The sequence below is a fragment of the Lepisosteus platostomus genome, chromosome 4 (genome assembly GCF_059453375.1).
Source record: "Lepisosteus platostomus isolate fLepPlt1 chromosome 4, fLepPlt1.hap1, whole genome shotgun sequence".
Taxonomy (NCBI): domain Eukaryota; kingdom Metazoa; phylum Chordata; class Actinopteri; order Semionotiformes; family Lepisosteidae; genus Lepisosteus; species Lepisosteus platostomus.
The window spans coordinates 24,444,531-24,463,862 of NC_142614.1; the positions used below are offsets into that span (position 1 = coordinate 24,444,531).

The 19,332-nt window shown below is 35.2% G+C and overlaps 2 protein-coding genes across 3 annotated transcripts in view; one reads left to right on the plus strand and one right to left on the minus strand.

The window, feature by feature from the left end:
• mrps27 (mitochondrial ribosomal protein S27) overlaps positions 1-7,466 on the minus strand; it is a 32,225-nt gene extending 24,759 nt beyond the window's left edge. The window contains exons 1-2 of the mRNA XM_088629134.1: positions 7,385-7,466; positions 6,391-6,468 (exon numbers count right to left, since the gene is read on the minus strand). Coding sequence (XP_088485260.1) covers positions 6,391-6,468; positions 7,385-7,460 — 154 coding nt within the window. The 5' untranslated portion in view covers positions 7,461-7,466. The remainder of the gene's footprint in view (positions 1-6,390; positions 6,469-7,384) is intronic.
• Positions 7,467-7,549: 83 nt separating this feature from the next.
• On the plus strand, positions 7,550-17,751 carry ptcd2 (pentatricopeptide repeat domain 2). Of its 2 annotated transcripts, none has more exons than XM_088629135.1 (10): positions 7,550-7,800; positions 8,818-8,910; positions 9,891-10,020; positions 10,830-10,947; positions 12,472-12,550; positions 13,924-14,015; positions 14,325-14,438; positions 15,158-15,232; positions 16,456-16,569; positions 17,087-17,751. In XM_088629135.1, exons 1-10 carry the CDS (start codon positions 7,689-7,691, stop codon positions 17,309-17,311), a joined length of 1,152 nt encoding a protein of 383 aa, XP_088485261.1. In that variant the 5' UTR covers positions 7,550-7,688; the 3' UTR covers positions 17,312-17,751. The 2 variants fall into 2 exon arrangements, with proteins under 2 accessions (XP_088485261.1, XP_088485262.1); XM_088629136.1 differs by having other exon boundaries at positions 7,688-7,824.
• The last annotated feature ends 1,581 nt before the right edge of the window (positions 17,752-19,332 follow it).

Genomic DNA, 19,332 nt, shown 5'->3' on the forward strand with positions numbered 1-19,332 from the left:
TTATTCCATCAGTGGATCTGGTCTCATGTTAAAAGGAATATGAAACATCCTGATCATGAAAGTGAATAACTAAGATTTGCCCCCTCTCAACTAGGTGGTCTGCTTCTTATGAAGATAAAGTTCTTCTCCTGCCCCACATCCTGCCATCTTCCAGGAAGGTGGAACCACAGAGATTTAACCTCTTTTGGACTTTCAAACATCAATTCTGCAAACCTGCCACACTGGATAACAGGCAATATGGAACCTCGCGTTGTAATCAGGCTTGCCATCATTACAATAACTTCCACAGGAAAATGAAGAATGTTTCCTCTACGCCTTTTTCTTTCTTTTAAATGTTATGGGTTTAACAAATGAGTGATTCACTGAAGATGTTAATAAACAGCTGAATAATATTAATTTTGTAATAGTTCAGGTGGGTAGCTGCGTCAGCATGTGTAGGCTGCAAAGGAACAAGTAATAGGTTTATTCCATGCTGAAAAAAGAAGAAACACAACATTTTGGCCGTGGAGCCTTCTTCAGGTGTGAGAAAGACAAGGCGGTAAGCAAAGGTAATGTAGCGGGAGAACTAAAGCTGGGAGAGAGGAGGAGCGAGAGGCGGGAACAGGGGACAGAAAGAGAGGCCAATCAAGAGGTGTGAAGTCAGAATAGGTGTATAGAGATGTGAAATGAAACCTACAATGAATAGAGAGAATTTAGAAGAAAAGTAGTCTGTCATTAAGAGAAGGGGGAAGGTGTGATCCTAGCTGCAGGATAATTTTGGATTCTGTAGTCTTTCTGATGTATGAGTTCGGAAAACCATCTTTGAGAACGCAGACGGAGACCTTAGAGTGGTCATGGCCATCAGAGGTGAAATGAGAAACAATGGGCTTGGAGAGATCTTTAATCTTCACAGCCCTAACATGTTCTCAGAAGCGGTCTCCGAGTCTCCTTCCTGTTTCTCCAATGTAGATGGCTGGGCATTTACTGCAAGAGATACAGTAAATAAGGTTGCTGGAAGTACAAGATGCCATCTGGGTGATCCGGATAATTCCTTAATTTTTTTATGTTAATCAGTCTTTTTGGTGCTCCCATGTGACCCTGAATTGGATGGGTGGATGGATGAATGGGTGGATAGCTTGATGGATGGTCTCTGGTATACTACACTAAGCCACACTGACCCTAATTTGCACTTAAAAGAAAGTAGAAAAATCTTAAGGGTTATTAACATTAACAACACCTTTCAGTATCAGATTGTCGTGCTTCTTAAAACATGCCTATGATTTTGCCAATGATGTCTTCACCGGAATGACATAAAATCAATGTCTACAAATATACATTTACAGTTTTTCAACACTGGATTTACAGATTCCTTGAGGAATAAATTACAAATAGTTTACTCCTCTGACTAAATTCTGAATTTTGTGGCATCATTTCAAGTGATGCAAGTGAGGATTAGTGAAATCCACACAAGTAAGACCTTTCAGCAAATTTACTATTACATTGAGGAGAAAATTATAGGGCATAATGTGCCAGTGGTATCTGAGAAAATGGTCTCACTGGAGAAAATTGGACAGCTTGGACAGATTAGAAATGATTAAATACAGTGGAGAAGAAGCTACACACTTAAATACACACACACAAATTTGTCTAACTTATCAAGAACTGTTAAAATTGGGTTTGTGACAGATAATCAATTAAGTAGAACTTAGGCACTTATGTTTAAAAAATAAAAATAGGACAATGTTCATGCTGAATTAAAGGGGAAGTAAACTCGCAGTTATTAATTTCTAGTACCAATAAAGCAAATAATTCATTAACTACTGTTTGAGTTAAAAATAACTGCTTAGGTACAACCAATACAATTGATTTTTAAAATACATCACCTAAAGACCTGAAGACCTGAGACCTAAATGGCACATTACAAAAATTTGTTCCTGCAGAAACAAAAGAAAATTCAAGAGAATGATGCCAACAGAAGTAAAACAAAGTTGTGAACAGCACCCAAGCCTACAGTACATGCACATAGTAAAATATACTACTGACAGTTTATTTAATTGAAAAATAATCAAACGGGACTGCTTTGAATTACTTCAGGCTATTAAGTCAGAATGCATTTCTTTCTTTCAATACGAAAATGATTTTTAATTCAGTTTTCAATTACAGAACCAGTCACTAAATGTTAAAGTAAAGGTCTGTGCTGTATTTAAAGTTTAATGTAAAACATTTTATTTAAAAGAGAATTGCCTAATACCAAGGAATCATTTTGTCTTTTTCAAATCTGCAACTTTCATTTCAGAGCATTGAAATGGACACAAGATAAATATCGGTATTTAACATCACTTAAAACTAAATTGTGTATCACCAGCAAATGAAGACTATGAGATCAGATATTCTATTGTTTTTATAAATCTCTTATAACAGATTCAATTTATTCTCATTTTGACTGCATTATCTTCCTTGTCTCAAACCATCAAGACCAAACAATGTAGGAAAAAATGTCAAAACATTTACCTAGGCATGAAATGCACACTTAACATTATAAAAATGTACACTGCTCTTACTTAAGACGTATGGATAAAGGGAAACTCCAGACTTTTTCTTTATAAAGGGCAAAAAAATGCTGTTACAGTGTATGATACAGAAAGTGCAGACATCTTACCATTAGAGGAATCAGGGCTTTCTCTGAACTGCAGAGTATGAATACTGACAAACAAGGCATTTTAAAAGTAATGTATTGCCTTGGACACTGGCAGCTTCATTGATTGAATATTTAACCTTTTGTTAAAAAGTATATTAAAAATTGTTTCTTAAAAATGAGATCAGATTAACATGGGTTCTTAATATTAAATCCCAATACAAGGTTGTTGTATTGAGAAATTGCAAAGCTCACTCAATAAAAAAAGATTTTTGTCTGGAATGTGAAAGAAGTATCTCAGATCCCCGTGACATAGAGAAAGACCCAAGCTTAAGAAGGAAGAGAAGGAAGATGAAGCTATGGACAGACTGAACAGACAGAGAATGAAGAGAGAGAATCAATACCCTTTCTTATACAGTAATATGAGACTTTCAGAAATACCTCTCGGATGTCTAAAATAATGTTCTGTATGTGCTTACAAAGCCTTTTTCTCAAGACGTGACTAATATCCCCAAGATGCCTCTTTCTGTGTATTTTGGTATCTGAGTTACCCAGTTTGATAATAGACAAAGAATGGTGAAGAAAATAATTTTGAGAATATTCTGTGTTGTCCATTTATGTATTATTACTGTAGATACAAATATTCTACAAGTTTAGATCTTGTTGAGCACACAGGGAAATAAGCAGTATCTAGATAGGAATGCTTAATGTATAGCAAGATTCTTCCAAGGTTTGTTAGTTTCTAAAGGAATGAAAGATTGTTCAAAGGATTTTAATGCTTACAATTATAAGAATCAACAGACACTGTAGTTTTTTTTGTTGGTTTTATCTCTCTGCACATTTGTGCTTTAGCTTGACACTGTCACAAGAAATTTCAAGATTCCAGTTCTTTTAACAATGTGCAAGTCAATGGTTTTCTCTTTGGTGCATCCTATAGATGTATTCAACTTTTCATATGAACATAATTCAGATTCACTTTGTAGTAATACTACAGAACAAAAACTTCAGGGGAAAAAGGTTAGGTAATAAAGAATGAATGTGTGGTTGTCTGTTGAGTAGCTTGTCTTTTTGAAGCTTATTAGTCTTGAAACCCATCAAATTGTGTTTTTAAAGCAGTGTGCGGTAGCTCTGCCAGCTAACTGGATAAAATCACTTCCTTTTCTTCACTTGGCTTTTTCAGCAGGTGTGGAATTTTTTTTACAGCACTGCCAGCATGCATTTGCTCAAGGTTCCCTTACCACTCCAATTATAATTTGTGTGATGATGGTAAAAAAAAAAGTGCCTTAGGACGAGCACACAGAATTACCCCCGCACTAAGGCTTGTGAAATTCACTTATCCTAATTAGGCCATTAACATTCAGAAGCACCACCATTTTGCATTTGCAGAAATACAGAAATAGGAAGTTGAAAACAGCTGGAACAATTTGGGACAGCTTTATATACTCTTATATCATATGAATTCAGTTCAGTATGAATTTCACATATGTACAGTACTAACAATTTGCATAACTACTCCCACTGCATTTAATGGAAAGAAAATGCAGCAATCATAGTTTATCACTCACGTGAGAAGGTCTGACTGGCACTTTTGAGGTCCTCAGTGTATATCCCAAAGTAAAGTGTATATACAGTAGCCACAGTAAAGTTTATTGATAATCCATGCATGTTTTTGTGTGACTTAAACATCACCAACTAGAGGGCTGGAAACTATTAGATTTTCCATAAGATATAAAACTGGATCATTTCCATCAGAGTTATACATCTAATCAGAAAAGCATAGAGGGACTCTGTACCTCATCATAGTAATACCTTTGTGAAACACTGGACTTTCTTGCAGATGAATAATCTTGTGAAAAGCCCGAACCTGGCTTGTGTTAGAAGCAGGAGTTTGGAGAATGTTCTTAAAAATGTCTGTCATGTTTCCTGAATCGCTGTATAAATTATATATTGCATTTTTTATGGTGATGTCATTTTGTTTCCATGCTTCTAAGTATGTTTGCAGAGGGCCTGATTTTACAGAATGATGAAATTCACTAGTGAAAAAAACAGAAAACTAAAGGTCAGATAGTGTTTGGACAGCAATACAGTCATCATGGAGAAACCTGTTGGGTGAGCAAATGATGCCAATTTTGATAGGTAGAGGAGAAAAGGTGAGTTAATTATCACATAAGGAAAGCTAAAGACAACAAGGAACTCAAAATCAGACCCTTGTAGGCATTATCGTTATGGTTTTGCCTTTTTATTAGCATAGCACTTTGAAAGTAAGTGTGGGGTTAATGAGCAGGTACTGAGGGCTTCAATTCTTAGCAGGTGTCTACATTTCTGCTGCATGAAATGTTGATATTCTCGAGTTAATTACAAATTAGATGAGAAGCTGAAAAGCAGAATAGTGCACTGAGAATTAAAAATATTTACAAAATAGGAAACTGTGTGGGATTGGTGTTTTAAAGCAGAAGCACCTGAATAGCTGGGAGAAGCTCTTAAATTGGCCCAGTTAAGATAATAACCAGCTGGTTTAGTTTATTCAGAACCAATCTGTAATGAAAACCCACAGATACAGCAGCTCTCCAGGACCAGGACTGGTGCTTTCAATCTATCCTTTGTGCAAGGCAATGCTGCCCTCTGTTGGTGACCAGGAGACGTGCACACAGCGGAAAAATGTTTACATCCCTTTTAGTATGGCAAGCAGGATGCCATAAGATCTGAAAATTCAAACCTGAGCGTTCATATACAGTAATACAAATAATTGGCTATTCCATTTTCAACTACATGCATAACTTATAAAGCTACTGGTTAAAATTAAGGGTGACAACAAAGAAATTACACTATATGATTTTTTTTTCAATTTAGTTCTACATAGCTTAAGAAAGACTTCAAATCCCATTCAAATCATTTTAACGATGCAGAGATGATGATTGACACATGTTTTGACTTATGGTGATGTAAAAGTATTTGCAATGGGTGTTGTCTCGCTCAGTCCTGGCAAAGAGATCTTTACTATTGTGAACAAGCTGGCCATCATTTTCTTGCTCTGTAATAATCCATTAGTTTTCAACAAACTTGGTGCTGTCTATTATGCAGATATAAATGGATTAATTTTTTTAAACCATTTTCTGAGTGTGTGGTTACTTTCTTAACATTGATCAATTTCCTCCAGACATCTCCCTGGTTAAATGATATTTATGCTAATTAAACTCTTCTTTTTCACTTTCCTGTCACACACATTATGCAACATTTCAATGGGGCTGAAGTTAGAGGACAGGACAAACAGCCCCTCAATTTTTCTTTCTAATTTAAGTAATTAAGGTTGAGAGCAAGTATGTATAAGGGTCATTCTCACAACAAAAATATATTTTTTCTAGGATGAAATGTGTCAGTGAATACGATTACAAGGTAACTTGTAAGAAACGTATATTGCACCTTCTGTTTTCATTTTTATTTCCTATTTATGCATGTACAGTAAAGGATAATCCTAAAACCTTTCCACCTATGTCTTTTACTGCAGCTATGACACAGTATTGTAAGGTACGTTAGGTAAAATCGCTACAAATAACAAAATATACAATGATCTTACGCTATATTTCATATCATAAGATACTGTACATTTAACAAAGAAATGGAATGTTAACAGAAAATGCACCAAAGGTCGATGTTTTTGCTTAATGGATTGCAGGAAAAAATCAGCTGAAATATTGATAGCAAAAATTAATTATCTGTTACATTTTGTACCCAATTTTAATTTGAGTTTCAGCAAGTGTAACATTGCTTGAACATACCCAGGTTTTGAGGGTCTTTCCGTCTCCCTTCCCATTTTGCAGTATCTGTGTATGCCGGTGACAAAAGGTATCTTCTAGCTAGAAGAACAAAAGGACAATATAACACAAGTATCCTCAAAAAGGTACTGGGAAACAAAGACACAGCTGTTACTTTTGCATTTAAAGTTAAGCAATTTGTGATCGCATTTGTGATCATAAGGTTAATATGAATGATAAATACAATATTTGGAACGTTTTGTTTTTAGATAGTTGCACTGATCAATCACATCAGAACCAAAACATATTTTGCGTTCAACACAGAGATTTCAGGTTACCTAAAGTAAATTTGAGACATTGAGTGCAAGTCATTTTGTTGCATATCCCTTTCTGACAAAAACTGCATTAAACTGGTGACGCATTGAGCTCACCAGATTTTTTTTAGCAAATGTCTGAGATGTTCTGTTGCAGTTACTTTGAGCTCTTGCCAATGTTCCGATGTATTTATTTCTTCCTTGATCGTGTAAAATACGCGGTCCGTTACATTTAAATTTGGAGACTGACTTGTCTGACCAATTGTTGTTGACTGACCAATTTTAAATGTAACGCAGAAATGTTTCTGTAAACTTCAGTTTATTCTACTGCTGCCATCACTAGTTACATCATCAATGAAGGCGAATGAGGCAGTCCAAGAGACGGCTAAGCGTTGAATATCGCACAGCATTGAACATTACCTGGTGCTGCATTGCACACAGAAAATAACACGTATCCTTGATCTTTCCCTAACCGCATGCAAAACTATCATCCTTATCAACCAGTATTAAAGAACCTAAACGAACACTTCAGTTAATAAATTATTAACCTCTGGAGTACAGACGGTTTTACTACTTGGTAAAAGGACTGTCACTATGACAGCTAGGTAACTACCAGCAATAACCTGACATTGAAAATCTAAAATAAGAAGCAGTAGGAAAAAGATCAACGCTACCATTGTAACTGATTTAATTCCCTATATTACCTGTTAAACTTTGTGTTGCATACTTTGTTAAGCACCTTGTAGACAAAACACAGCGTTGTAACATGGAAGCAGCCATTTTGGAATGAAGCAATTTTTGATGACGTAAAGGGTGTAAATGACCTTTTAAAAATAGGTGGCTCATGACAGCTACAGAAATGTACATATCAAAAGTAAATAACTACATTTGATAAAAACATGAATATCCACGAAGTTTTTGAATGTAAAATGTGTTTTTTTTCTTTCTCGGATCGTTTAAATAAAGTGTGTCACCCCCTGTAAATAATTGGTTCAGTCACATAACAGCATGGCGTTGAGAGAGATGGGGGTTTGTTTTAGGAATCTATTATGCAATGTCAAACGCAAAGCTTTTCATTCTGGTATAAAACCATCAGAATGCTGGACTTGCAGATTAGGCGGTACGTGATTTACATCTTTTTACGGTATTTAAAATCTTAAATTAACACTTTGTGTAATGTGTGTTTGGCTGAACTCGAACTTACTGTACGAGTGCAGTTATTGTTTCAACGTATGTATATACGTATCAGATAAACGTCTGAAGAGTACGCAATTTAAATTTGTTTCGTAGGAGAGATTTTAAGAATTTTTAGTATTGCCAGTTGTTTTCGTGTTCCTTATACAGTAGGTGATATATCTGCTTTCTTACATTCAAGAAGACTGCATTCTCAGTCTTACTGTTCAAAGCTACTGTAGATCCAAGTCAAATTGTATTGTAATTTTGTAAATCATCAACCCAATTTTGCAATTTGTATGCGTAATTGGAAATTATGCCACACTGTGCATAGTGTATGTATCTTTTTCTGTTGTTTACAGTAAATGTACCACGACAAATTGAGTAGCAGGCTGATCATGTAGTGTAATGTGGTGTATTTCCCACTGTAGTGGTACAACTGTGTATTCACAGTATTAATATTCCATCTCTGAAAGTTTCCACCCTGCTTATCCCATATGTTATCCTGGGGTTCTCAGATATGCCCAAATTACAGGTACATTATTAGGCCATCTTTTCAGCTCTCTAGACAACCCCAGTATCCCCCCCCCCCCCCCAAAAAAAAAAATTCTGATGCTTCCCCTGGTGCAATTACTCTTCTCAAATTCTCCCTTGTATTCATTTTGTCACAAAAAAGGTTAGAAAAACCAAGCACCATTTGAGAGCACAAATCAAGTTGGCTCAAAAGCACTAGAAGAAAAAACATCATATACCATTCTGGATCCATTTTGTTATCTTTTCAGTCAAGTCAGTAGTGGACATTTGGGCCATATAAAGTAAAAATAAAACAACTATTGAATAATGTAAAATTGTTTTTTTTAACAAATATCACTGCTAAGATATTATTTAGAATTTTAATTGTTGTAGTCAATGTTAAATAACTACATTCTAATCTTTTGTATTATAATTTAATTTATGTCTGCAGCAAAACGGTACTTATTGTCAGAGGATGTTATACGACTACAAGAATTCCAACAAAGAAAAATAGCAGTTGCTCACCAGACATATGGCAATAAAGGTAACTATTAAACTGGGAATCTTCAGACAGGGATTAAAGATTTCTTGCACTGGATCCAAGTTACTGCCTTTCCTTTTGGTGCAGGGTGTTCTTTCTACTGTACTTTGTATCCTTTTACACTTAGAATTTCTTATTGCATTTTAAATAGTTATTTCTTACTGTTTAATTTATTTCATTTTAATATACAGTAGGTGAGTAGCAATAATTAGAATGCCTCGCAGAAGTATTCTCCCATTGATTCCTGTTTTGTTTTATAAGTGATGGATACACATCTAAGTTAACATGTTAATCAGAACTTCAAAGCTTAAGCTGGACACTTTTATTGCTGAACAAAGTTAAATGTCAACAAATCTGTACAGAAAAAACAAAAATGATAATATTAGTGAAATATAAAGTATTCACCTATTTGCTATGGCAAACCTATATTGTATATATATAAGTTCAGGTGAACACATTACTTTGGCAAGTCACAGATATTTGACTGGTATCTGGGTGCAGTAATCATGGTTCATGTGATTTCAGAATAAATACACCAGGCTCTAAAAGATCCCTCAGACTTCATAGAATCATAGATTCATCTATGAAAGCCAAAGTGATTTGAGATACATTTTAGGGATAAAGTTGTGCAAAATCTTAGGAGAAAGTGTAAAAACTTTCAAAGATACTAAATGTTGACATTGAAGGTGTCACTACCGAGTCACTAACTGGACGAACTCAGTACCTGGGCGAGAGGAAACTAGTGAGGTCACTAACGACTTTCAGAGTTGATATGTCAACAATATCCCGACCACTCAACAAAACTAGCCTGCATGGCAAGGCTGGAATACGCATCACAAATTACAGTTAGCGTTGGATATACCTGTAGCTGTCTACACATAAATGCATCACGTTGAGAGCTTTTGTTGGCTTATTTATTGAAACACTCTCATATCCAACAAAATTGATTCACTTTTGCTTTTTTGTGCTTCATTATTTTTCAGAACAGTATTTTCAGAAGTTAGAACAAAAGATACAACGAAATGACCTCATTCTGAAAGATGAATTAAAAATGCTCTTGCATCTGTGCCAAACCCCGGATGATGTAGAAATGGCAAAGAATGTAATATACAAGTAAGTGCCTGAGGAAAGTTATTTATCACAGATGCTGAAAGGGTAGCACTGGATTGCTGCCATCTAAAATCTCAGAAAACCTGTGCTTTTTGCATACAAATTAATTGGAAAGATTCAAAGAAAAGAAAAATGTTGAAAAGAATTACCATAACATCACCCCTTAATTGTGAAAACAAAACTTGGATCTTTGTATTTAGGAAATGATACTGCTTATGATTTACCCCATTTTAGTTTGTTTGAAGAAGAGAACATATCTTATTGGCCTCTTAATTGTATGGGTAAGTGTATTTGTCTAGTTCCATAAGAAAATGTGTATTAATGTATACTGAACAAATGCAAATTCAAATAAAATATATAAGATGACTATAATTGATATGAGTCACAATTCCAAATTACTGGGTGTTGTAATAATACAGATCATCACATTTACATAAAAGTGTCCTTTTGAGGAATGAAGGAATGCAGTTTTTCTGTCCCAGGCAAAAAAATTCAAATTTCAGTGTCAGCAGTGCTGAGCAACTTGAAAGTTTTTTTTTCAGGGGTCAGTTCAAGCTTACTAAAGAATAGGTGATATACAAGGCTTTTTATTAGCTTTGTTTGGATTGACCAAACCTGTCTTTAAAGACGTGGCAAGGTATTTAAACACGGTTGTTTGATTTTTTTTTTCTAGGAAAAAACAATACTGAAGAGCAAAATGGCAAAAATGAGACAAATACTGGTTCATCATGTCTTTTGAAAAAGAAAATTTAGTACACTTGTAAGCTAACTGAGCTTATTTTTTCTGTTATGGTTTTCTTTTTCTCTTCTAGGTACCATGATGAGAACAGAAATTTTGCTTTTGGAGAATTCAAGTTTGGACCTGTCTTTGTACGACTGTGCTATGAGTTGGGTTTAGAAGAAACTGCAGCTGAGCTCATAAAAGATGAGGTGAACCTTTCATTAGAAACCCAGATTACATATTCCTCAGCTCTTCATATGTTTCTTAATCATCACCACCATGTGAATTAATGCTGTTATTATCCTGATCAATTTCTACATGGTCTCCAAAGTATTTTTTTAAATATATTGCTTGCAGGATTTTTTTTCTTCAAACTCGGTGAGTCATTTATAAATGTTCACAAGACCATGTTGCTCCGTACTGCACCCTACATTTTGTATGGAACTGGATATTTTCATCCCTTTGCAGTATAGTTTTTAGTATGCTGTAAATCACTCAATTGCATTCATTTAAAATGGTCATTAAGCTGTGTACTTCTGTGCTATGTCACTGAATATTAATGGATTTGTTTAGTCAATTTGTAGTGTAAATTTCAGTCTTGATGAATCATTGTCTCATTCTATTTTTTCAAAATCTCTATTATGTGGTTCATCTGTCTTCTCATTATAACGCCAGCTTCTCATATTTCTATTTTCTTCTAGAACATTCTTGCATCATCTATAAACTGCCCCATTTATCATACCTATCCTAGTTTATCAGTACCTTTAATGCCTTTTTAAGTCTTGGCAGTGTAACAAGGAACGACTGTATGCATTTCCTGTGGTATCTTTATATTGTTTGTCATTGTAATTTAGTTCTCGCACATATTGAATGTTATTTACTTGAATATGATCCATTCAGCTATTTTCTGGTAGCGTCACTCATTTTAAGAATGCCAGTCCATCACAGAGCACATGCAGACACACATACTAAATCCAGGGCCACTTTTTCCAGAAGCCAGTTAACCTACCAGTATGTCTTTGGGCTGTGTGAGAAAACCCACGTGAATACAGAAAGAATATACAAACTCCATGCAGACATGACCCCAGGTATTGAATTGAACCCAGGGCCCCAGCGTTGAGAGGCAGCAATGCTAACGACTGTGCCTCTGTGCCATCCATTTATTCAATATTCTGGTCTAAAATATTTTAAACTAACTCAAAATGCAGCTTCCTCAACCAATAGATATAATTTCCATCTCAAGAGAAGTGGAATAGTTCTTGCAAGATGTCTGTTTAAAAGATTATCGCAATTTGTCATCATGATAACCAACAGAGGGAGCTGTTGTTTATAAATGGTTACTTCTTGAACAGTTGCTTTCATTCAACAGGAAAAAAAATTAAAAGATGTACAGTATATAAAAAGGGTATATATTTTTAATGTCTTAATGTTCCATTTTTATTTGAAAAAAACAGAGCTGTAAATGATTTCTCTCTAGAGAGAGGGATAGGCAAACTAAAATAGTAAGTAACACTAACAAGGTCAGTTTAAGAAACTGTTCACTTCCAAGCATTTTTCTTCAGACACAAGAACAACATGGTGAGAGATGCCTCAGTTTTCAACAACCATTTTTTCACTGTAATCCTGAGATTTATTTATCAATTTAGGAATTTATTCTTTACAGTTTTACATTAGGTTTGTTTTTCTGGAATCTGTTCAACTAATGTTTTTTTTTTTTTGCTTTTCTATTTAAGGCTCTCAGAGGATTCTTTTCAGACTCAACTTCCTTCAACATTGTGATGGACATGTTGTTTATGAAAGGATGCTACAAGAGTAAGAAATCTAAGTTTTAATACCTCTGACTCCACCCCTGCACCAAAAAAACATTTGTTTTGCTTTTCTATCAGGAAATAATGGGGGGAGTGCCATAACTTGCCTCCTGTGAAATCAGACAAGGATGTAGCAGCTAACTTTGTGTACATTGTGTGATTTACAGTAAGTCGGCAACAATTTCACAAAAGAAGTTCATAACCTCTGAAAATGTGATTTAAGTTGCAAGCTTAAAATAATTGGAATCTTGAGAGCTGACTGTACTGTCCCGATGAGTAATCCTAATTGTGTAAAATTGCATAAGTCTTGATTCTTAATTTCTATAATTTTTTTAAAGAGAAAGATTTATAAGGGTTGCCTGCGTTTTTAGATTTATGCTCCTTGCCCAACTTTAATTATCAAATAGAAAGTCACCTTGAAAGGGATTAATCCATTAAATTCTGAAACATCTTAAGGGAAGAGGCTGAAATGTTTGTATTACAGGTTTGGACAGCATGATTATAGTATACTGTACATCATACAGGTTTATCTGAGTTGAGATTCCCCAGTTAGAGAAGAACAATTAACTGGTTAAAATATGTATATGCATGGAGTTCTATCATCGGTACCTTCCTGAAATAGATTTAAAATAAGTAGGATCTGGATATTGCTTTTGATGCACAGTCTGCTACTAAATATTTTTAATCAACTCCAGTAATGCAAACATATGTTAGATTTATTTGAAGTTCCATCGTAGTGGAGCTTAGCATCTCCATTTAAATTAGGTGCCAAAGGTTTTAAAGGAAGATAACAGACTGCTCAAAACTTGAACTTGGGTGGTGTTCCCTGCTGTAACAAAAGCTGGAAGATTCAGCGCGTGAATGAGCACACCTTCAGTTCTGTTGACTTGGAAAACAGGAAGTTCTTTCCTGTTAGGATTCCCTGGAGCTCAGACATTGTGTAAGGGCATGGGCCTTCTCACCAGGACATTTACCTCTGCTGATGGGCTGATATGAAGCCCATATTAATTTCTTCATTAACTTGAAACCTTTTCCCATGTAAGCAATTCCAAACCAGAGGTACATATCCACTATTAGAGTGGGCTTTGCAGATCAATTAGAATTCATATGGTTTCAAGCCACAATATAATATGCACTCTTGACAGAGTCCATGTACTGTGTTTATTGTTCTGTACTACTCCAAGAACAAAACAACCCAAACCACAGCAAGGATTTGTTTGGCTTTGTGCATAAAGCAGGGCCTGATACTGAGATTCACACAGAAAGCTGATGTTCATGTTACAAATGCAGATGTGTTATTGCAAAATAGGCATGCTCCTTTAACTATTATTGGGAGCTGAACCACTCCAGGTTTTTAATATTTCTTTACATTTCCAGGTGCTTTGGAGGTTTTGATAGAAATGAAGAGGCAGGGGCTGCCTTTCAATAAGGACACATATACACTGGCATTTGCAAGCTGCTATAAATTGGTGAGTGCCGTGCAGTAGATCACCCAGGGGGCTTATTTTTAATATGTACCAGAATGAATAGTCATAAAACATTGTCTAAACCAAGGGTTTTTATCATTTTCCTTTGTCACACTGTCCCAATTTATTTTTAAATACCTTCTATTTTGTAAGCATTTTAAGCGCTTAAAATAAAACTGGATTCTTTTGGTAAATCAAGATAAATAAATGGTACCAAACAGGAGTATTGTAAGAAGATTTTGATGCAGAATGTTTAGGATCAGAAAATTTAAATGCAAAGCTGGAAAAATATGTGCTGTTGTGAGTTGACAGAACACCCCAGAGTCCTTCAGAATCTGCACAACTCTCCTGGAAGAATCACGGATGAAGGGAAACGTGGTTCCCAGGCGTGCTTACTGTTTTGCAGTTGCCCTAGCTCTTAAACAGGTGGGTCACGTGTGCTTCCTAATGTCTGATCTGTATTATCAGTCAGTTCTGCAACCTTATCTAACTAAAGTATTCTAAATGCGTGTTGCTGTATTAAAAATGTTCAGTAATTAAAAGGATGTATACAGTTAAATGTATGAATATCATAGAGGGTTTATAACATTAACCGTTGTAGTTTGTCAGCCAACATAAGTTTGTGAGCTGTCTCTGGAGCGCATTTTTCAACTGTTTAAAAATGCGCTCCAGAGACAGCTCACAAACTTATGTTCAGTTATAAACTGTAACTGATCGTGTGTTTATTAGGCTCTTCATTTAAGAGAAAATTATTTATTTTGCTGTTAATCATATTAGGTGAAGTGGAGATTTCTCAGCATTGCTGCTGTGAATTGATTTGGCTGTGCAAATATTGTGAGGCTGTGCTTATCTGAAACCAGAGAACAACTTTATTGAGCATTGAATCATATTTGTCTTTATAATGTTTCTGTATTACAAATGGACCACATTAATAAATTATTAGTGTAATATAAATATATTTCAGCAAATACATATAATATATTTTATACTATATAAAAGTAATAATACTAATATACGTATACTTAATAATTTAATTATAATTATATGTAATAAGTAATAATAATATTGAAAAAAGAGAAATGCTATGCTTTACTATGCAGTGTACTGTAACCATAGCTATGTGATAATGACACTTTCATTTTCAGGAGGATGTTGAAAAAGCAAGATCCTTTTACTCGCAGATCATGAATACTGAGAGCAAACTTTGCCTGAATCTTAAAGTAAGTCTTTTTCATAGAGTCTGCAGTTGTAACAGCAGATGTGGCAACAGTTGAAAACATCAAGAACTAAATCTGTGTGCCGGCATCTGTCCATGGTTGTGTATAAGCTTGCGATAGTCTAAACTCTTATAGTGAGCAGAGCCAGTTGGCAAGTTTTTCTATCCTTCTTCTTTTATTTCTGTACTTGCAGTCCTTTCCTAAATAGAATCACATCACTGTGACCTCTTCTGTCATCTCAAAGTTTTTGTCCCATATCTGTTTAGATTTTTAAACAGAAAAGGCATTCCATTACCCACCTGAGTGAAATTAATTAGATGTTATGCGCCTGCAGCCCCACCACACAGCAGTTTAGGTGGAGAAGTGAGAAAGTTTAATTAAGGGAGGCCTGATTGTACAGTTCTAGATTGGAATTTAACCAGCAGCCTTACTCTTTCAATAGATTCATGGGATCTTAAATGACCAAGTGGTCAGGAACTCAGTTAAATGTCTTAGAGAATGCACTTCCTATAGAATCCATAAATGGATGAAATTAGTTTACATTTCTTCTTTCAAAACATCTTTCTCTTTAGAAACTAAAGTCGATGATTCTTGACGGCTTATTGAGAACTGTAAAGAATTTGAAACCTGATATATTTTAGTACATAAATCTGGACTTTGTTGGAGCAGCATATTACTTTGTGTCATCAATATTAAACCACAAGTGTTGATAAAGTTAAATCCAATACAGCCTCTTCTGTGCAGGTTTTGGTTATTGTCTTTTGTGTTTAAGTTTAATTCTGTTACCATGTTAAAATGTTATAGACTTTAATGTTAAAAAATACCTACATGACAAAAATATGTTTGAAATTATTCATCGTTACCAGGTGGCATTTATTTCAGAGACTAGCTTTTAAAGTCAGTTGGGGACAGTAAAAAAACTTGGAATTTTTGGAAGAACATAAGTTCTTACATTACTTTAATTGTGCCAGTCAAAAATCATCATTTAATAATTTAATAAGAAATTATTGTGTTCCATGCTGCAATTCAATACTTTTGAATGAAATGAAGTATTGGTTATGATTCTGTATTCAATGGTAGGACATGAGAATTTTTGAGAATGTGTAATATTCTTTTAGCAATCAATATTAAATCCTTACAGATTTTTTCAAATGCATGGTTCAGTTCTGTAAGGATCTATAAAATGTCATCAATTGTGGTTGATTATTTAAACTTGTGCTTGCCAGGTCCTACTGTTGGCCATGACGGGAGCTGTGAATGATCTCCTCTCTTTCCTGACGTCTGCAGTTCTGTCTGATGTTCCGAAATTTGTAAGAAGGCCTGAATTCTCTCAGGAAGTGGTAAGTTGCCAATACCAGTCAACTAGCCTGGGGACATCCAAGAGCAAATACATTTTAAATACAACATGCATGTATTTGGAATCAACATCAGTTTGCTCTTGCAATTTCACAAGGGGTCTGAAAAGATCTCCTTCTGCCTTTTGCCTGTGTAATCTCAAAGTTAGCAGCCATGGACAGCTGTTTCACCCTTCTTGCGGCTTATCAGCTGGACATAGCTTACACTGATCAGTGAAACAGTGGTATACTGTTTGTGCCTCTACATCTCTTTAGATAGGTCTGGCCCCATCCCCATTGTGAAAGTACAAGGGCCAGTTATTATTCTCATTATTCACGGCAGCTGCATGCTCTGAGACATCTTCCTTGTAGGCTATATATATATAACTATATGTGTGCTATTCTTGATCTGAAATGATGATCAGTTTGTCACAAGAACATAGAAAAGCCTACCCTACACTAGTTAGGATGTATCGTAGCTTAAGAAAAGAGCAGTGAAAATCCCTTTTGTATCTATTTGAAGATTGATGCCATCCAAGACCGGACCAAGAGTATCCCTGTGCTGCACAGCCAAGTGAAAGGGGCTTTGGCCAAGCTGCAGATGTCAGGTCAGGTTACCGCACTGAACCTGGATGAAATGCTGTGTCATGTTCCCAATGCTAAGAAGAAGCCTTCTGTCACATTGGATCAGAGAAAAAAGAGCCGAAGGACATTCAGACCTCTGCAGTCCGTGCTGTTGTCCGAGTAGCATCTTACTGCGAACAAGACCCACTTCTGTGGACATTTCAGTGTCAGCGTAGTGTTGAAAGTACTAAAATCAGATATAATGTGCAGGATTGTGGTTGCTGTTTTGGGGAACTTGGTTTTTCACCAGGAGGTTTCTGCAATCTTACAGAAAAGGTAGTAACAAAAAGTTATTTTTCTGTAACAGCTGGGGTTTAAAACCCTATAATGGTGTTATATAGCTAACAGTTTCTTAAACTGTCAGTGTTTCCTGCTCCCTTTGTTCAAAAAACATTCATTGATATGCTATGGGAGATAGTTGTTAAGCAAACCGCACAAAAATGCTTATTATGCTTGTACAAAATTGCTGCAACGTTGTCAAGTTAATGCTGGTAATTTAGAAACTTATTTAGAAGCTGGTAATTTAAAACGAATTATTTTGTAATAAATAAAATGTGTAATTTATTAACTTTGTCAGTAATTAATCAGCATCAGTATGGTTGAACATTAACCTGTTTGGTTCGAAAAGAAGACAAATGTTAAAAGACAAGAGAATGCACTTAAAATCGACTGTGATATTAGAGCAGGTCATATTTTTGCATCTATATATGCAGATCTTTAATTCTGTGACTCTACCAAATGAGAGAATGATGCTCTGTATTCACATCATTGCATGATTGTGAATTCCTTGTTTTCAAACCAAGAAGTATTACAATTTACATTTGCAAATAGCCGAATCTCCATAAGAACTGTGGCACTGATACTGCAATAGAGCAGGTCAGAATGACTGCAAGTGACCAAGGAAGAGGAATATACAGTATAGTGCTACATCTAAAAATTCTGTTAAATGTAAATTGCTTGGCACCTTTTAAACGCACACAGTATCTACCCTGTCCCCTCAGCAAAAGGGGTTTTAAAATAAATTGTACTCCATTGCCAGCAGTTTTCATGTGAAATATTTGGTTTGGCTACCGTACAATTTATGAATAACAAAAAAGAGAACATTTATTAGTTTGCCTTATTTGTCATGCACAATCTCTTTTTGGGGGGTTCTATATATAGTGTACAGTATATACTGTATGTCCTGGTAGATATGAGAAAGTAGATTTGAAAATAGAGGTTCAGATTTTTTTAAATAAGATAATCGCTTTTTATGTAGTTAGTTCCTTTATTTTGCACCACCCTGTAGCTTTAGCTACTTACATTTTCAAAGAACTTCCTCCACCAATACTCTCTCATAACTAGAGACATTATCTATCATATGTACTATTTCCATGATAGCCATCTCATTCTCCAAACACAGTGATTTAATCAAGTCAGTTAAATAAGCCACTAACTCACTTATTGCACAGAATGGAGAATGATTTAAAGGGAACAGAACAATGCAGTACAAAACATCAGCTATGGCAAAAATGTACTCCATCCATCCATTTTCTAACTGCTTTATCCAGTATAGGGTCGTGGGTGACCCAGAGCCTAACCCACCAAGCAACAAACACAAGGCAGGATAGACCGTGGATGCGATACCAGTCCATTCAAAATAAATATTTCAATTATTAGAATTATGTAAAGAATAAAAAAGAAAAATGTATGCATGGCTAACACATTTCCACATTCCTCAGTATTTTGAAAAAGAATAAGGAAACAGCTTTGTTAATTTTTTTTTTAATCTTTTTTGTAATTTTAACCTTGGCACCAGCTTTGCTGAGATGATATATGTCATTCATATATTGCAGCCTAAATAGAATCGGGGATGCAGTCCTTAAGCAGTTAACCAGAAAACCAGAGCCGATTTCTCTTTTCACCACACCAAACCTTTTCTCAACAAAGCTGCAATTTATAAGTGTTTTAATATTAACTCAGAACGGTTTCACTTCAGTACAAGTTTAGATCTCATTACCTAATTTGGCAGCCAAAAATCTTTCACTGCTTTTTTTCTGGTTTTGTGGGAGACATCCTGTGAAACGATGAGGCTTTTGCCAGGGCTAAAAAAGCAGAAAGAGGGAAAGAGGAGGAAATGACAACTTCTTCTTTACATTCTTAGTT

What these genes read in the sequence shown, in the direction of transcription:
- ptcd2 (XM_088629135.1), top strand. Translation starts at nt 7,689, where the DNA reads ATGGCGTTGAGAGAGATGGGGGTTTGTTTTAGGAATCTATTATGCAAT. An exon ending in CTGGACTTGCAGATTAGGCG is followed by an intron (nt 7,801 to 8,817) that starts GTACGTGATTTA and finishes TTATGTCTGCAG; the next exon opens with CAAAACGGTACTTATTGTCA. An exon ending in GCAAAGAATGTAATATACAA is followed by an intron (nt 10,021 to 10,829) that starts GTAAGTGCCTGA and finishes TTTCTCTTCTAG; the next exon opens with GTACCATGATGAGAACAGAA.